The sequence below is a fragment of the Pristis pectinata genome, chromosome 2 (assembly GCF_009764475.1).
Source record: "Pristis pectinata isolate sPriPec2 chromosome 2, sPriPec2.1.pri, whole genome shotgun sequence".
NCBI lineage: Eukaryota > Metazoa > Chordata > Chondrichthyes > Rhinopristiformes > Pristidae > Pristis > Pristis pectinata.
The window spans coordinates 137,337,259-137,353,825 of record NC_067406.1 but is presented as its reverse complement, the minus strand read 5'-3'; the positions used below and the strand labels follow the sequence as shown (position 1 = coordinate 137,353,825).

At 42.5% G+C, this 16,567-nt stretch overlaps 1 protein-coding gene across 3 annotated transcripts in view; it reads right to left on the bottom strand.

Annotated features, from left to right (window-relative positions):
- ccser1 (coiled-coil serine-rich protein 1) overlaps positions 1–16,567 on the bottom strand; it is a 1,189,492-nt gene that overhangs the window by 468,253 nt on the left and 704,672 nt on the right. For all 3 annotated transcript variants that reach the window (XM_052043574.1, XM_052043589.1, XM_052043581.1), the window contains one exon: positions 8,095–8,175. In XM_052043574.1, coding sequence (XP_051899534.1) covers positions 8,095–8,175 — 81 coding nt within the window. The remainder of the gene's footprint in view (positions 1–8,094; positions 8,176–16,567) is intronic.

The window sequence follows — 16,567 nt, the reverse complement described above, 5'->3', positions numbered from 1 at the left end:
TAATTACCTCATCAAAATCCCTCAGTATCTCATATGTTTCAATCAAATCTCCACTCCAAAATTTACATGTTCCCATTCCATGTTTTAGTCCGGTTTTGAAGAAGAATCCTAATATGGGCAATTGGGATTAGTCCCAATATGGTAATTAGGCAAATGGAATTAGAGCAGATTGGCTAAAGGGTTGGTAAGGATGTGTTGGGCCAAAGGGTCCATTTCTATGCTGTACATCGCAATACCCCTAAGAGGAAAAGAGAACATAGAACAAGAACATAGAACATTACAGCACAGTACAGGCCCTTCGGCCTACAATGTTGGATCAACAGAACAGTGCAGCACAATACAGGCCCTTCAGCCCACAATGTTGTGTCAACCTTTAAATCACACCTAAGACTATCTAAACCGTTCCTCCCACATATCCCCCAATTTTAAATTCCTCCATATGCTTATCTAACAATCTCTTGAATTCGACCAACGTACCTGCCTCCACCACTACCCCAGGCAGCACATTCCATGCCCCAACCACCCTCTGGGTAAAAACCTCCCGCTGATATCTCCCTTGAACTTCCCACCCATTACTTTAAAGCCATGCCCTCTTGTATTGAGTATTGGTGCCCAGGCTGTCTACTCTATCTATTCCTCTTAATATTTTGTATAATTTTTCCTCTTAATATGTTGTGTCAACATTTTTTCCTGCTCTAAGATCTATCTACCCCTTCCCACCCACATAGTCCCCCATTTCTCTATCATTCATGTGTCCATCTAAGAGTCTCTAAATGGCACTCTCTTAAAGAGCATTTGCTTTTGTCCTAATTTATATTAGGCCCTCAATCAACATTCCTATATTTAAAAAGAATGCTGTTTATGGAAGCTTGCTGTGAACTTCCAATGCTCGAACATGCTTTGGGATGTTTTGAAAGGGAACAGGAATGTACCAAAGAAATGCAAGTCCTTTATATTATCACTAGTTATGGTTAACAGCAGCAGATTTTAGGCTGCGTAATGGGGCACCTTCTCAACTGTGAAAGGGGATTCTGTAGTTCACTTGAATGTGAGGAATGTGGTGATATTTAAATAAAAAAGCATCAAGATGGGGAAACAAAACCCCCAAGAAGAAAACATGGTTATTATGCTGATCTGCTTTGTTGACTGATATCAGAGTCATACTGTATGAAAACAGCCCCTCTGTGACCACTGAACACCCGTTTAGACTCATCCAATTTTATTCTCTGTACATTCCCATCAATTCCTCCAGATTTTACTGCTCACCTGCACGCTGGAAGCAATTTTCAGTGGGCAATTATCCTCGGGGATGTGGGAGGAAGCCAGAGAACCCAGAGGAAACCCACACGGTCACAGGGAGAACAAACAGACAGCACTGAAGGTCAGGATTGAACCTGATTCACTAGGGCGGCACAGTAGTGTTGCAGTTAGTGTAACGCTGTTACAGAGCCAGCGACCCGGGTTCAATTCCAGCTGCTGTCTGTAAGGAGTTTGCACATTCTCTCGGTGTCTGCATGGGTTTCCTCCGGGTGCTCCAGTTTCCTCTCACATTCCAACAGACATTCAGGTTAGGAGCTGTGGGCACGTTATGTTGGCACCGGAAGAGTGGTGACACTTGCTGGGTGCCCCCAGCACATTTTCAGTAACACATTTCCCTGTGGGTTTCGATGTACATGTGACTAATAAATAAATATCTTATCTTAAAGCTCTGAGGGAGCAACTCTTCTAGCTGTGCCACTGAGCCACTACTGTCCACAGTGAAGGAAGAAGCCTTTGCTTCTGTGTTGCACTTTCATCTGGAGCTTGTTGACCACCATAAAAAGGTAATAGAGATCTGAGTCCCCCTACCCCATCTGAAAAGGAAATTAAGGTTAGCTCAGTCAAAAAAAACTTAGAGGGTATTACTATATTTGGGCACTGGGAGGCATGCATCCAACATAAGCAAATGGAATTGAAGTACAGAGTGACCATTGTCTAAGTGGATGGAGGAACAAGCTCGAAAGCCTGAATAACCTTCTCCTGCTCCTAAACCCCACTGCAAGGAAATAATGTTTAAATTTCAACTCTTAGCAGTGTGGAGGAACAGAAGAATCTTGGGGTCCACGTCCATAGATCCCTCAAGGTTGCCACGCAGGTCGATAGGGTTGTTAAGAAGATGTACGGTATGTTGGTCTTCTTTAGTCAGGGTATTAAGTTCAAGAGCTGCAAGGTAATGTTGCAACTCTATAGAACTCTGGGTAGACCACACTTGGAGCATTGTGTTCAGTTCTGGTTGCCTCATTATAGGAAGGATGTGAAAGCTTTTGTGAGGGTGGCAGAGGCAATTTACCAGGATTGCTGTCTGGATTGGAAAGTATGTCTTATGAGGATAGGCTGAGTGAGCTAGGGCTTTTCTCTTTGGAGAGGAGGAGGATGAGAGGTGACTTGATAGAGGTGTACAAGATGATAAGAGGCATAGATCGAGTGGACAGTCAGAGACTTTTCCCCAGGGTGAAAATGGCTAATATGAGGGGGCATAATTTTAAGGTGATTGGAGGAAGATAATCACCTTATAAGGGGGATGTCAGAGGTAAGTTTTTTTTTCCCCACACAGAGAGTGGTGGGTGCGTGGAACACACTGCCAGCAGAGGTTGTGGGGGCAGATACATTAGGGACATTGAAGACACTCTTCGATAGGCACATGAATGACAGAGAAATGGAGGGCCATGTGGGAGGGAAGGGTTTGATAGATATTAGAACAGGATAAAATGTCAGCACATTGTCAGCCGAAGGGCCTGCACTGTGCTGTGATGTTCTATGTTCAAGAAAAAGAGAACTTAATGGTGAATACATTGGGATGAGTTTGGACATTTGATAGGGCAGAAGAAATTGGAGGTCCATCTTGTGCCGCACCTAATTCTTTTTCCAGTGAGGTAATTGGTTTGTTATTGTCAAATGTACCGAGATACAGTGAAAAGCTTTGTTTTGCATGCCATCCAGACAGGTACAATGAGATAGGTACAATGAGATAGTACAAAAGGGAAACACAAAAACAGAATGTAGAATATAGTGTTACAGTTCCAGAAAAAGTGCAATGCAGGTAGACAAATAAGGTACAAAGGCCATGATGAGGTAGATTGAGAGATCAAGAGTTCATCTTTATCATACCTTATAACGAAGGATAGAAGCTGTCCTTGAACCTAATGGTGCATGTTTTCAAGCTTTTGTATCTTTGCCTGATGGAAGAGTGGAGAAGAGAGAAATTCCAGGGCAGGAGGGATCCTTGATTATGTTGGCTGCTTTCCTGAGGCTGTGGGATGTGTAGGCAGGCCATGGAGGGGAGGCCGAGGTCAATGGTATGCTGCTTCACCGTGAATCATGGAGTGCTGAAGTTGGAGGCAATGACGTGGACTGATTGGTGTTTGGGCCATCTTCGCTTGAGCAGAGCTTCCAACTCTGCTGCCCAACCACCAACCAACAATCTCTCTCATTTCCTCCATCTCCTGTGGACCCATCCATCATTTCTAGAACTGTGCATGTCTTTGATTTTCCCCATCATTCCATTTGTCATTTATTGTGGCTCTACCACACACCTTCCCCACTGTTCTCTCCAACCTCTGCCATATTGTCCATTATTTACCCATTCTCTTTGTATTTCTGGGTAAATGCTGAGCACAAATTAATTGCTGCATTTCAATATGAGCACTGGCTGCAAAGGGGCGCTGGGATGCCCCAAGGTCCTCAACAGCTCTGCATCAATACAAGCTCTTCCTTTATATGTTGACCCAGAAGTTGTCCTGCATTAACTCTCCTTGGTTTTCAGCCTACAAACTTCAACAGCAAACTGATTAGCCTCCAGCTACCCAGTTGTTGAAGTCATTGTTCATGATGGAGCTTAACAGATTTTTAACCAGATTAATGCTGTCCATGGTAAGAATAATTATGCATAAGACAGATGAGACTGTGGTGCAGATATATTTTCTGATGATGTTTTCTTCATTAGCGCTGTGGAGACGAAGAAAAATAAATCTTGCTCCTCTCTGTGATTTACTATTCACTGATGGCTGAGGTTTTAGAATGGTGCTGGAAGAGTGTGTGCATAACACTTACATTAATAGTGACTATAAATCAGTTCAGTCCCCTAATACTCAAGCTTTAGTGCCACATTTACCTTGCTATTTTCATAAATGTGGCAGTAAAATTCAAATATATATCTGTCTGCACATTCCGTCCAATCTTTATCATATCCTAAAAGCTGATGGTTTTGCATTATGAGGGTTGTTCCATTGCAGATTAAGTTGAGCAAATGCTGCAGCTCATTCATTGTTGAACTTTAAACTCCCTGCACCTAACTGTCCAATACCAAGCTCAAAGCTATTTAATTAACGGAAATGCCAAGCAAGCAAAAATTGATCTTACCCTTTTCGGTACCTTTTGAATGTCCCAAATGCTTCACTGAGGATGAAAGGTTGCAGGTTACTATTGTAATGCAGAAAGCATGGTAACAGCTATCAACACCGAAGTCTGTCCCGTGAACAGTTCACCTCAAAAAAGTCAAAGTCGAGTTTATTGTCATATGCACAAGTACATGTATGCACAGGTGCAATGAAAAGCTTACTTCCAGCAGCAAAGGCACATAGCACCACCCAACTTTCAATTCGCTGTCACTTTAATTTTCAATCCCACTCTTAAACTCCTGGTCATTGACTTCTGACATTGTTCCAATGGACTTTGGTGATAGCTCAAGGAATAGAAGCTCATCTTACATCAACAGTGAATCCAAAAATTTCAGAAAACCAGTCTTTCCAGCATTCACATGGTTTTTTCTCTCTCCTCTGGCAATTTTAGATTTCACCCGATATATTCCTCTCCCAGACACATTTTGTAATTCATTCATATTCACTTCTCTCTCCCCCAGCCTGCACCACTGCCACTTGTAGCATTCAGTCTCCTCCTGTTTTGTTCTTCGTTCACTCTTCACCTCCTCCGTAACTTAAAGCTTATTTTATCTCTAAACAACCTGATAGAGGTATATAAGATGATGAGAGACATTGATCGGGTGGATAGTCAGAGGCTTTTCCCCAGGGCTGAAGTGGTTGCCACAAGAGGACATAGGTATAAGGTGCTGGGGAGTAGGTATAGAGGAGATGTCAGTGGTAAGTTTTTTTCACTCAGAGAGTGGTGAGTGCATGGAATGGGCTGCCGGCAGCGATGGTGGAGGCGGATACGATAGGGTTTCTTAAGAGACTTTTGGATAGGTACATGGAGCTGAGAAAAATAGAGGGCTATGGGTAAGCCTAGTAATTTCTAGGGTAGGGACATGTTTGGCATAGCTTTGTGGGCCAAATGGCCTGAATTGTGCTGTAGGTTTTTCTGTGTTTCTATGTTCTGAAGAAAGGCCATCAGATTAAAATCTGTACCATGTTCTTTCTCCACAGGTGCTGCCTGACCTGTTGAGTGTTTCACGCTTCTTCTGGTTTTATTTCAGGTTTCCAGCATGTGCAGGTTTTTGCTTACATATCTCAGCTGATGAAACACTTCTGATATGTGGTCATGGTGGTAATGTAGGAAACATGGCAGTTATTCTGTGCACAGTAAGATTCCACAAGCAGCAATGTGACATAACAAATAAATTGTTTTGGTGTTGTTGGTTGAAGGGAAAATATTGACCAGGTTACTGAGGAGAACACCTCTTCTTCAATGTCATGTAACCCTCTGTGTCCATCTGAGGAGGCCATTTGGGGGAATTCTATGTTCAACATGTTACTCAGAAAAAGCAGCACCCCCAATGTCATCATTACCCCCGGGATTAGCACTGAACTTGTCTTGAACACATACCTCTGCAGTGCGATTGACCACTTTCTGAAGTAGATTTGAGAAGTCACCCTGTTTGAAATTCCTTTGCATATAACATCTTCTAATCAAGAGCAAAACCCAAACTTCCATCAACAGAGTATTCTTTCAGTACAGCAAGTGGCAGTATGAGGATTGAACCCACAACCTTCTGATTTGGAAGGCAAAACTACCTCCACTGAGACAAGATGTGTGATACCTTTTCAAGTTCCAGAATGTGCTCTCTCCCAACATAATTTGCTGCTCAATAAACCTTATCCATCAAGTATGAAGACTGGTGGAAAGGAGCATAAATGAGTAATTATGTTGTGATGCCATACATCCGAGCCAGAAAACGATTGGATAATTTTCACATCAATCACACTTGGAGTTCACACCCACACAGAGTCACTGGGATTGACTTTATGTATGTCATTTGATTATATAACTATCCTCCATTCACTCAGTCACACTGCAGGAACAGTCCTCTTCTTACTGGGAAACGTGCCTGTAGTTTCAGTCATACTTGCTTAACAGACTTTGCAGTTCATCTTGCATAAGTTTTATCTCATCTCCAACTCATTTCCTTGCACAGTGGTGTCAATGCTCACTCAGATTATTGACTCACTCATCTTCTGTTCTCTGATAGCAGATTATGTGCTTAAAATCACAAACATGTGAAATTACGCTGCAGGCAAAACCTGCAACTTGTGCATCAGAAAACCTTATTATTGCAACAACACATTTAACAGAGTGGAACATCCCAAGGCAATCCACCAGTTTATAATGGTCAGGATTGATACTCAGCAAAGCTATGGGTATGTATTATACATCCAGTCAGTTGTACGCATTTTTTTAAATTTTTAAAAATTTTATCTACAGCGTGGTAACAGGCCCCTCCGGCCCAATGAGTCCGCGCCGCCCATTTTAAACCCAAATTAACCTACCCGTATGTCTTTGGAATGTGGGAGGAAACCGGAGCACCCGGAGGAAACCCACGCAGACACGGGAGAACGTAGAAACTCCTTACAGACAGCGACGGGAATCGAACCCCAATCGCTGGCGCTGTAATAGCGTCATGCTAACCGCTACGCTACCGTGCAAAACATTGTACAGAAATGAATGTATACACACAAATAATGTTAATAATGAGCACTGTATGCAATTATATGCTGTAAAATACAAGGTGTCTCTTCCAGTTTATAAGTAATACTGTGCATCATCTAGTAATTGTCTTTGTGGTCTGACTGTGCCAGGGAAGATAAGAAAAGATCTTTATTAGTCACATGTGCATCGAAACACACAGTGAAATACATCTTTTGCGTAGTGATTTTTGGGGGGCAGCCCACAAGTGTCGCCACGCTTCCGGCGCCAACATAGCACGCCCACAACTTCCTAACCTGTACGTCTTTGGAATGTGGGAGGAAACCGGAGCACCCGAAGGAAACACACGCAGACACGGGGAGAACGTACAAACTCCTTACAGACAGTGGCCAGATTTGAACCCGGGTCACTGGCGCTGTAAAGCGTTATGCTAACCACTATGCTACCGTGCCTGAACATAATGCCATGTTAAAATAAAGTGAAAAGCCATTGGATAGAAAGATATTGATGCAGATACAATGGGTTCAAATGGGTTTCTTGCAAGCTATGATATTATGTAGTGATTGATCCTAGCTCCAGGCATGATGAAGGTTTGAGCAGAGTATGAAGTTGTTTACTTCAGCAGAATTTGAATCCACGATGGTTATCTCTAGTAATAGCCAAGGATGAAGAAAGGAAGGGTACAAGACATGCATTTTTGATAACTGCCCATTGATCCCTGCTGGAATGAACAACCAAATGGACTTTGTGTGTGAGCCAGACTGACCCAGCTCTGATCGCTCTCCTGCTTAATAGTCACTACTTCGACTGAAGAACATCCATATAGGCTTGTTATCAGAGCATTGTGTGAATGTATCCTACCAGGTGTTATAGTTGCACGAGAGAAAGAGACAAAGAACTTGGCTCATTAGCATCTCAGCCCAGCAGGCGAATTGTGATTTTCTTAAATGTCTGATAAACATTGTCAAGAAAATTCTGTAAAACAAAGAGGATAGTCTGGCCCATTTATTCTCAATCCAGGAGTACCATTGAAACTGTGTCATTGTGCTCATAAATAACGCATTAATCAATGCAGCAAGACAACAGGCCAAGGTGTTTCTGACACAGATGCAATTCCTTATTATTTTGGCAGAAGCTGCAGGTTTCTGGGGGAAAAAACATCTCACGTCTCCTACTTACAAGTTCCTCTTGAAGCTGCAAAATCAGTTCATCTTTCTCCTTCAGCTGAAGCCTGAGAACTGAGCTTTCATCTTTAGTATCCTACAAGAAATGAAAAGAGACAACATTTAGAATTAAGTCAAGTGATGGAGAATATTGAGCTTAATTAGCATGCAGAAATCAATGGTTGGAGTGTGTCCATACAGGCACTGATGGAACCAGCTCTTCCAGGAACTAGCAAACCAGCACTCAAAGAATACCAGATTCCTGTTGGGTACATTTGATATTGTGTCTCTGCTTTTCAATGCTGGATTTAAGTCAGAAATAAAAGGATACAGCAGTGTGTTGATTTAAAAGGGATGAGAGAAGTGGGAGCCGAAGGTGAGGGAGGCCAAGGTAATCGACAAAGTCTTGGGGACTCAGCAGCAAAGCCCTGGGGATGTTAATTCTCAAGCACTCAACCTTCTACCTGAGACAAGTGCAATCCTTGATTATGTAAGGATTTTCATCCTTGTTCTCAAACCTCTCTAAGATCTTGCCTCTCCCTATCTCTGCAACCTCCTCCAACCCCGCAACTTTCTGCAGCAGCAGCGCAGCTGGTAGAGCTGCAGTCTCACAGCTTCAGCAAGCCAGGGTTCAATCCTGACCTCCGGTGTTGCCTGCGTGGAATTTGCACATTCTCAGTGACAATGTGGATTTGCTCCAGGTGCTCTTGTTTCCTCCCACGTTCCAAAGAAGTGCAGTTTGGTAGGTTAATCAGTCACTGGAAATTGTCCCCAGTGTAGATGAGTGGTGGAATCTGGGAGGAGTTCACGGGAATGTAGGGAGAATGGTTTAAGATATCTTTATTAGTCATATGTACATCGAAACACACCGTGAAATGCATCTTTTGCATAGAGTGTTCTGGGGGCAGCCCACAAGTGTCGCCACGCTTCCGGCGCCAACATAGCATGCCCACAACTTCCTAACCTGTACATCTTTGGAATGTGGGAGGAAACCGAAGCACCCGGAGGAAACCCAGGCAGACACGGGGAGAACATACAAACTCCTTACAGACAGCGGCTGGAATTGAACCCAGGTTGCTGGCACTGTAAAGTGTTACACTAACTGCTACACTACCGTGGGGAATGGGAGCAATGGGCTTGCTCTGTGAGCCACCATGGACTCGATTGGCTGAAATAGCTTCCTTCTATTAGGAAATAACACATCTGAGATCCTAAAGTTCTTGCCAAATTTAATCACTCACAATTTACAGTACTAAGCTCCCCACTTTCCTCCTTAAACCTCTCTGCCTCTCATTTTTTTCCCCAATCTATATTAAGATGGTCCCTGAAACTATCTTCTTTGAGCAAGCTTCAGACCGTTGCCCCTTTATTTCCTAGTGTGAAACAGCATCCATAAAGCAGTTCAGGGTATTTATAAGCCACATTCAAGGTGTTGCATTAAAGTTGTTCTGGAAAGGAGTGGGCAATGTCACTCAAATTCAGTGGCCAAGGGAGGATCTGGAAGGTAGATGCAGATGGGGTGTGGGAGGACGAACAGGAGAAGGGAAGGAAGGAGTGGGTGAGAGAAGATCTCAAAGGTCCAATCTTTCTTGGAGAGGCACTCCTACAAAGCCTGGCTATGAGATGGGAAATCAAAAGAATGGTTTCAAGACCCCGTCTGGCCCTAACTCTTCTTCCAGCTCGTCACCCGTTCTAACTTATGGTCCTGGACCTGAAACATTAACTCTGCTTCTCTTTCTACAGATACTGACTGACCCGCTGAGTATTTCCAGCAATTTTGTTTTTTTTTTAATTTCAGATTTCCAGCAGCTGTACTTTTTTTTTCAGGTTTTCTTCTAGCCTGTTTGGCCTCTGGTTCAAATTGCAGCTGCTATCTTAACTAAAGGCCTGCCTCATTCAGGCTGTACAGTAGATTTAAGTCAGATCTGATAGAAGGAGATGGAATCTCGGCCCTTTGTGCTGCAGAGGGGATTTTAACTGCCCAGTTACATCTGGCTGATTCTGCCGATATCAGTCAGTATGTGATTTATACATCTGAGAAAAAAAGATTAAAAAATGATAGCTTCCATTGAAACATTATTTGCTCCGAATTTAATGGAAATTGTAGCAAGATGGGTGTTTGTTGTATGAAAATAATGCTGCCAGGGTTGGGTAAAGTACATCATTAGTAGCAATGCTTTATCATTACTAAGAGTGAAATCATTATACCATTAGTTCTAATGTGCTCTGAACAAAATTTACAAAATTCTTGCCTATATGGACACTTTGGAGAAGATCATAGGTACTAATCAGTATTTCCCTGATGGCAATTGGATGCATCTATCATTTTTGGATGAACTAATTTAGAATATTTACAGTGTAGTTTCCCATGCAAACCAACATGGATAAGTCAGAATAACGTCAAGAACTACAGCACATACACTGAAGCAAGTTTCAAATGGAAGGCATCAATGTGCCACCTGAAAGGAATTGAACAGTGGAGAGCAAATAAAACAGCATAGGTCCATATTCTTTATTTCCTCATGAACAGAAGGTGGTAATTTGGCCCACCATGTGTCTGCTTGCAGAACAATCCCATCCCCCCACCCTGTAAACTATTCTATCTACATTCCCACCTTCCCAGATTCTAACTTACCTACACACCAGAGGCAATTTACAGAGGTCAATTTAACCCACTGGCCCACACACTTTTGGGATCTGGGAGGAAACCAGAGCACCCGGAGGAAGCCCACATGGCCACAGGGAGGATGTCCTCTCACTGCCTTGGTGAAGCAGCCAGCATAATCAAAGACCCCACCCGGGTCATTCGCTCTTCTCTCCTCTTCCATCGGAGATATGATACAGGAGCCTGAGAGCACGTACCATCAGACTTAAGGACAGCTTCTACCCCACTGTGATAAGACTATTGAACAGTTCCCTTGTACGATGAGATAGACTCTGACCTCACAATCTACCTTTTTGTGACCTTGCACCTTATTGCACTGCACTCTCTGCAGTTGTGACACTTTACTCTGTACTGTTATTGTTTTTACCTGTACTACATCAATGCACTCTGTACTAACCCAATGTAACTGTACCTGTACGATCGGTATGCGAGACAAGTTTTTCACTGTACCTCGGTACAAGTGACCATAATAAACCAATAGCAATGTACAAACTCGGCACAGCCAACATCAGAGATCAAGACTAAACTCTACCAGCTGTGCCACTGTGCAGCCCACATCAACTATTTACAAGTACCAAGGAGCTTGAAAGGTCATAAAAGGATCAAACTTGAGTGCAACAAGAATCCTTCCAAAAGGAGTCATAGAGCACCACGGCAAAGAAATAGGACCTTTGGCCCACCTAGTCCATGGGGACACAATCTTCTGCCTCATCCGATCTACCTGTATCCGGGCTATATCCCTCCAAACCCCTCCCATCCATATAACTATCCAAACCTCTCTTAAAGGTTGCAAGTGACCCTGCACCTACCACTTCTGCTGGCAGCTCGTTCCACACTCGCACCATCCTCTGAGTGAAGAAGTTTCCCCTCAAATTCCCCTAATATATTTCACCTTTCACCTTAAACCTATGTCCTCTAGTTCTAGTCTCACCCAACCTGAGGGGAAAAAGCCTGCATACATTCACCCTATATATACCCCTCATCATTCTGTATACCTCTATAAGATCTCCCCTCATTCTCCTGCACTTCAGGGAATAAAGTGCTAACCTATTCAACCTTTCCCCATAACTCAAGTCCTCAAGTCCCAGCAACATCCTTGTAAATTTTCTCTGCACGCTTTCAAGCTTATTGATATCTTTCTTGGAGGTAAGTGACCAGAACTGAACACAATACTCTAACTTCAGCCTCACCAACATCTTGTACAACTTCAACATAACATCCCAACTCCTGTACTCAATGCCCTGATTTATGAAGGCCAAAGTGCCAAAGGCTCTCTTTACGACCCTATCTACCTGTGACACCACTTTCAAAGAACTATGGACCTGTAGTCCCAGGTCCCTCTGTTCTACCACACAACTCAGAGCCCTGCCATTCACTGTGTAAGTCGTACCCTGGTTTGTCCTCCCAAAGTGCATCACCTCACACTTGTCTGCGTTAAATTCCATCTGCCATTTTTCAGCTCATTTTCCTTGCTGGTCAAGCTGGCCTTTGAGAAAATGGTACCCCAATAAAAATGAATCACTATTGATTAAGATTGATATATTGTAGCACAGGAAGAGGCAAATTTGTCCCAACAGGTATATAAGGTAGATAAGATATTTATTTATTAGTCACATGTACATCGAAACACACAGTGAATTGTGCCTTTTTACGTTACTAAGAATATTCCGGGAGCAGCCTGCAAGTGTCGCCACTCTTCCGGCGCCAACATAGCATGCCCACGGCTCCTAACCTGTACGTCTTTGGAATGTGGGAGGAAACGGGAGCACCCGGAGGAAACCAACGCTAACGTACAAACTCCTTACAGACAGCAGTGGGAATTGAACCCAGGTCGCTGGCGCTGTAATAGTGTTACACTAACCGCTACACTACCGTGCTGCCCATATTCCAGCATCTGTAGCCTCTTGTGTCTCCAGGAATATTTTGTTCAATGAGATTCTTCCCACACCCCAGATTGCTCTGTCTCACCCTTTCAATACGTCTTCTGAACTTTAAAAGCTGGAACTAGCTCCAATAAAGGACTCACAGTCAACTGACATACCAGAGTCTAATTTTAATTGTTTTTCTTTTGAGTTATGAGTTCTGCATCTTCCCTTTTTTTTACACAGATAACTTTTATAATAAGCATTCAAAAGCTAGCTTCTTTTGCAGAAATTACATCTTAGCATTAGGTGGCAGAGCTGTGGCAGAATTAGTCAATTTTCCTTGTATTCCAAACTGAAGAAGGGGCCCAGGGAAGTATTCCATTCATTCAAATGGAATTTCATTCAAAACCATGAAAGGCAGATGTTTAGGCTGGACAGTACTCCAGAGAGAAATGAAAGTAAACACTTACATTGACCAATGTTTCTCTAATAGTTCCGAGTGACAGTCATGAGCCAATTATTAAATGTTTCTACTTAAGAAGCTAACGAAATCAAAATAATTCTCATTGCTTACTGCCATTTTTACTTTCATCTTACAGTTTAGTGAAGCTACTTGGCAGTCAAAACCGGAGTTCAGCCAGTTTTATGTGCAGAAGTCAAATCCAGCTCAACGTGGTTTAGTCAATTTCCCCTCACATTGCATTCTGACAGAGTGGTGGGACAACAAATTGAAAACAAATGCTGCTTTCGATTTGCGTACTGTATATGCATCATCTTGGTAATATCTTACTTGAAAGAAATAAAGGGCAAAGTTAGATAAGGTTCCTAAAAAAGCAGGAGTAAACTGATCTGTACAATATCAATGAACATATTTATTTTTGTATCTGGGCAGCTGAGAACACCATCTGGGACCAAAAGGAGTTCATGCCCTCCCAGGAGAAACAGGTTCCTGCAGCAGAATTTGTATTCTTTTGGCTCAGTTGTGTATGTTTTTGCCTGGCAGAAGGAGTTCGCTTCAGGGAGAAAGGAACACTGTCTCACTTACTGTCCCAGTTATAATGGACTCCAGCCACTTGCATCTGGGGTAGACCCAGAGATGCTTCAAGCTTTTGGCTGCTTTGAACATGCAACTTGGAGTCCTAAATCGAACTCTTTTGCCTTTTGCATTGCTTGATAAACCTTCTAAGCAGTGAAAAACAAACTCCACAGAGACTGAAGAAACAGTTTCATTTGCAGAAATCGTGCTCCAGCTTAATTTATTTAATCACTCTTGTTTAATCACTTAAATGATTAAACACCAGTGTTAATTGTTACTTAAATGCTTAAGTTGTCACCGAGTGAGTCAATTTGGCTCAGACTACAGGCTGAAGAAGGAGTAGTAAGGTTTTAGTCAATCAATTCAAACACAAACGTCATGTAGGATTTGGTAAAACACAAATCTCATTCATTGCAAAAGAAAATGGGCAGTGTACAGTGTATACAAGATATGATGTTTTCCTCTACAGTAGGAAAGAGGCAATGATAAGAGGCATAGATCGAGTGGACAGTCAGAGACTTTTTCCCAGGGTGACAATGGCTAACACGAGGGGACATAATTTTAAGGTGATTGGAGGAAGGTATAAGGGGGATGTCAGGGGTAAGTTCTTTTTTACACAGAGAGTGGTGGGTGCACAGAACGCACTGCCTGCAGATGTTGTGGGGGCAGATACATTAGGGACATTTAAGAGACTCTTAGATAGACACGTAAATGATAGGAAAATAGGGAGCTATGTGGGAGGGAAGGCTTAGACAGATCTTAGAGCAGGATAAAATGTCAGCACAACATTGTAAGCCGAAGGGCCTGTACTGTGCTGTAGTGTTCTATGTTCTACTACTATCAGGGCTCAACTGGTCTCCACACTACAGAGATGATCCGAACCCTTTTTTGCTATGTTGCAGGTTTCTAGAAATACAGACCATACAACATTTATAATAATTTGCATTTTAACAGTGTCTTTAAGTTAGGAAGACATCCCAATGTGTTTCACGGGGCATTGTCCAGCAAAATGTGCTCCACACTGTTCTTGACATACACATTGAAGGACTGCTTAAATGTGAAGAAGATTCTTACCTCTAAAGGTTGTCAAAGTGAAAGAATTCATCATATTCTGTCAATAAGGAGAGATGGAGTTTATGGGAAAGAATCCCACAGTTTGGGCAGTTCAAAGTGTGTTAGCCAATGGTGGAGTGGTTAAGATTTGGAGTAATGAAGAGCGCAGAACTAGAGGTGCATAGGTATCTCAAAGGGTTTTAGGCTGAAGGAGAGAAGGAGAAGTGTGACCACATGAACACTTCTAAAATTGAGGTGCAACTTAACTTGGACCAGCATGCACAAAGGAAGGCAACTGTCACACAAAGGAGTTTCAGGTGGTGATTAAATAAAAGTATGCTTTGTTTTATGGGTTCTATTCCCTTTATTTCTCTTGCAAAGAGATGATAAAATGATAGAGACAGCTGGGAAACTATCACAATGAATTAAATTTATCAGAGTCAGACAGGCAGTGAGAGAAATGAAGACATTTACAATCACAATAAACATGATGATTGTACCCCGTGTAAAGTGTTCTTGATTTTCAGGCCCATTGTCTCCACCTATCAGGTATGAGAGAGAGAATGCCAGCTACAGAGGTTGAATTAGCATCGAGAGGAGATTGTGATTTGAGAGCAAAGTCTAAACTGAGAGAAATCAGCCAGCATTAACTTCCGTTAACAATCCTATTGAGTGCCAGCACCGTCAAAATCTTTGCCCATGGCGAACAATTTTATTTTGTCAAATGTACAGATCAGTGTTGATTTTGAAGGAGTTTAGAAATCTAACTAAATAAATAAAACCCACCTCCTGGGATGTGAAGAAAAAGGCTGGATAAATTGAATGTGTGACAACCCTAGTGCACCTAAATCCTTTGAATGTGCCTAAACAAATTCTGTTCAGCAAATTCAGTATATTTTGGGAATTACAAATGACTCATCTTTTTCAGTCAAAGTCTTTTAAAGTAGCCCCTGTAAATATGACAGCCTAGATTCAGACATAAAGCTTCACTTATTTAGAATAAAATTCCTATGTAAAGCTGTAAAAAAAAATTACAGAGTGCATCCAGGCTGATGTTGCAGTGTGGTACTAAGGGAATGCTACATGGTTAGAGGGAGTAAAGGGGTCAGTTTTTGTTTTAGACAGTAAATTGCTCCCAGATGGCTATGAATAATGCCAATGTACTTATTTCAAAGAAGAGCAGGGAATATACCCCAGCATTATGATCGATGTTGATTCCTCAATCAACATCACTACAGCAGATTATTTAAACATTATAATATTGCAAAGTGCCTGCTTCATTTCCTGCAACAGTAACTGCACTTCAAAAGAATTTCGTTGGATAGTGGGAATGGAGCGGTTATTGCTCACCCATATTTGTCCTTGAGGAGGTGATGGTGTGCAGTCTTCTGCAGTCCTTCTGGTGAGGGTACGCCACAGCATTGTTGGGTAGAGAGATGCAGGATTTAGACCCACCGACAATGAAGGAATGGCAATGTACTTCCAAGTCAGTGAATTGGAAGGGAGCATGCAGGCAGTGGTGTTACCATCGCCTGCTGCCCTTTCCCAACTTGGTCTGATCATCAGTTGGGAGGTGCTGTTGAGTAGCGAGCACAAATAATATTTTGTAGATACACACACCTTAGCCACAATGTGATGGTGGTGAAAGTCCAGGATGGTGGATGGGATACGAGTCAACAGGTTGTTTTTTCCTGCTTGGCAGAACGTAGAGTTAGAGAATGATACAACACGGAAACAGGCCCTTGAGCCCACCATGTCCATGCTGATCATCAAGTACCCATTGATACTCATCCCATTTAACGGCACTTGGTCCATCGCGCTCTCTGCCCTGGTGATTCAAGTGCTCGTTTAGATCCTGCTTAAATGTTGT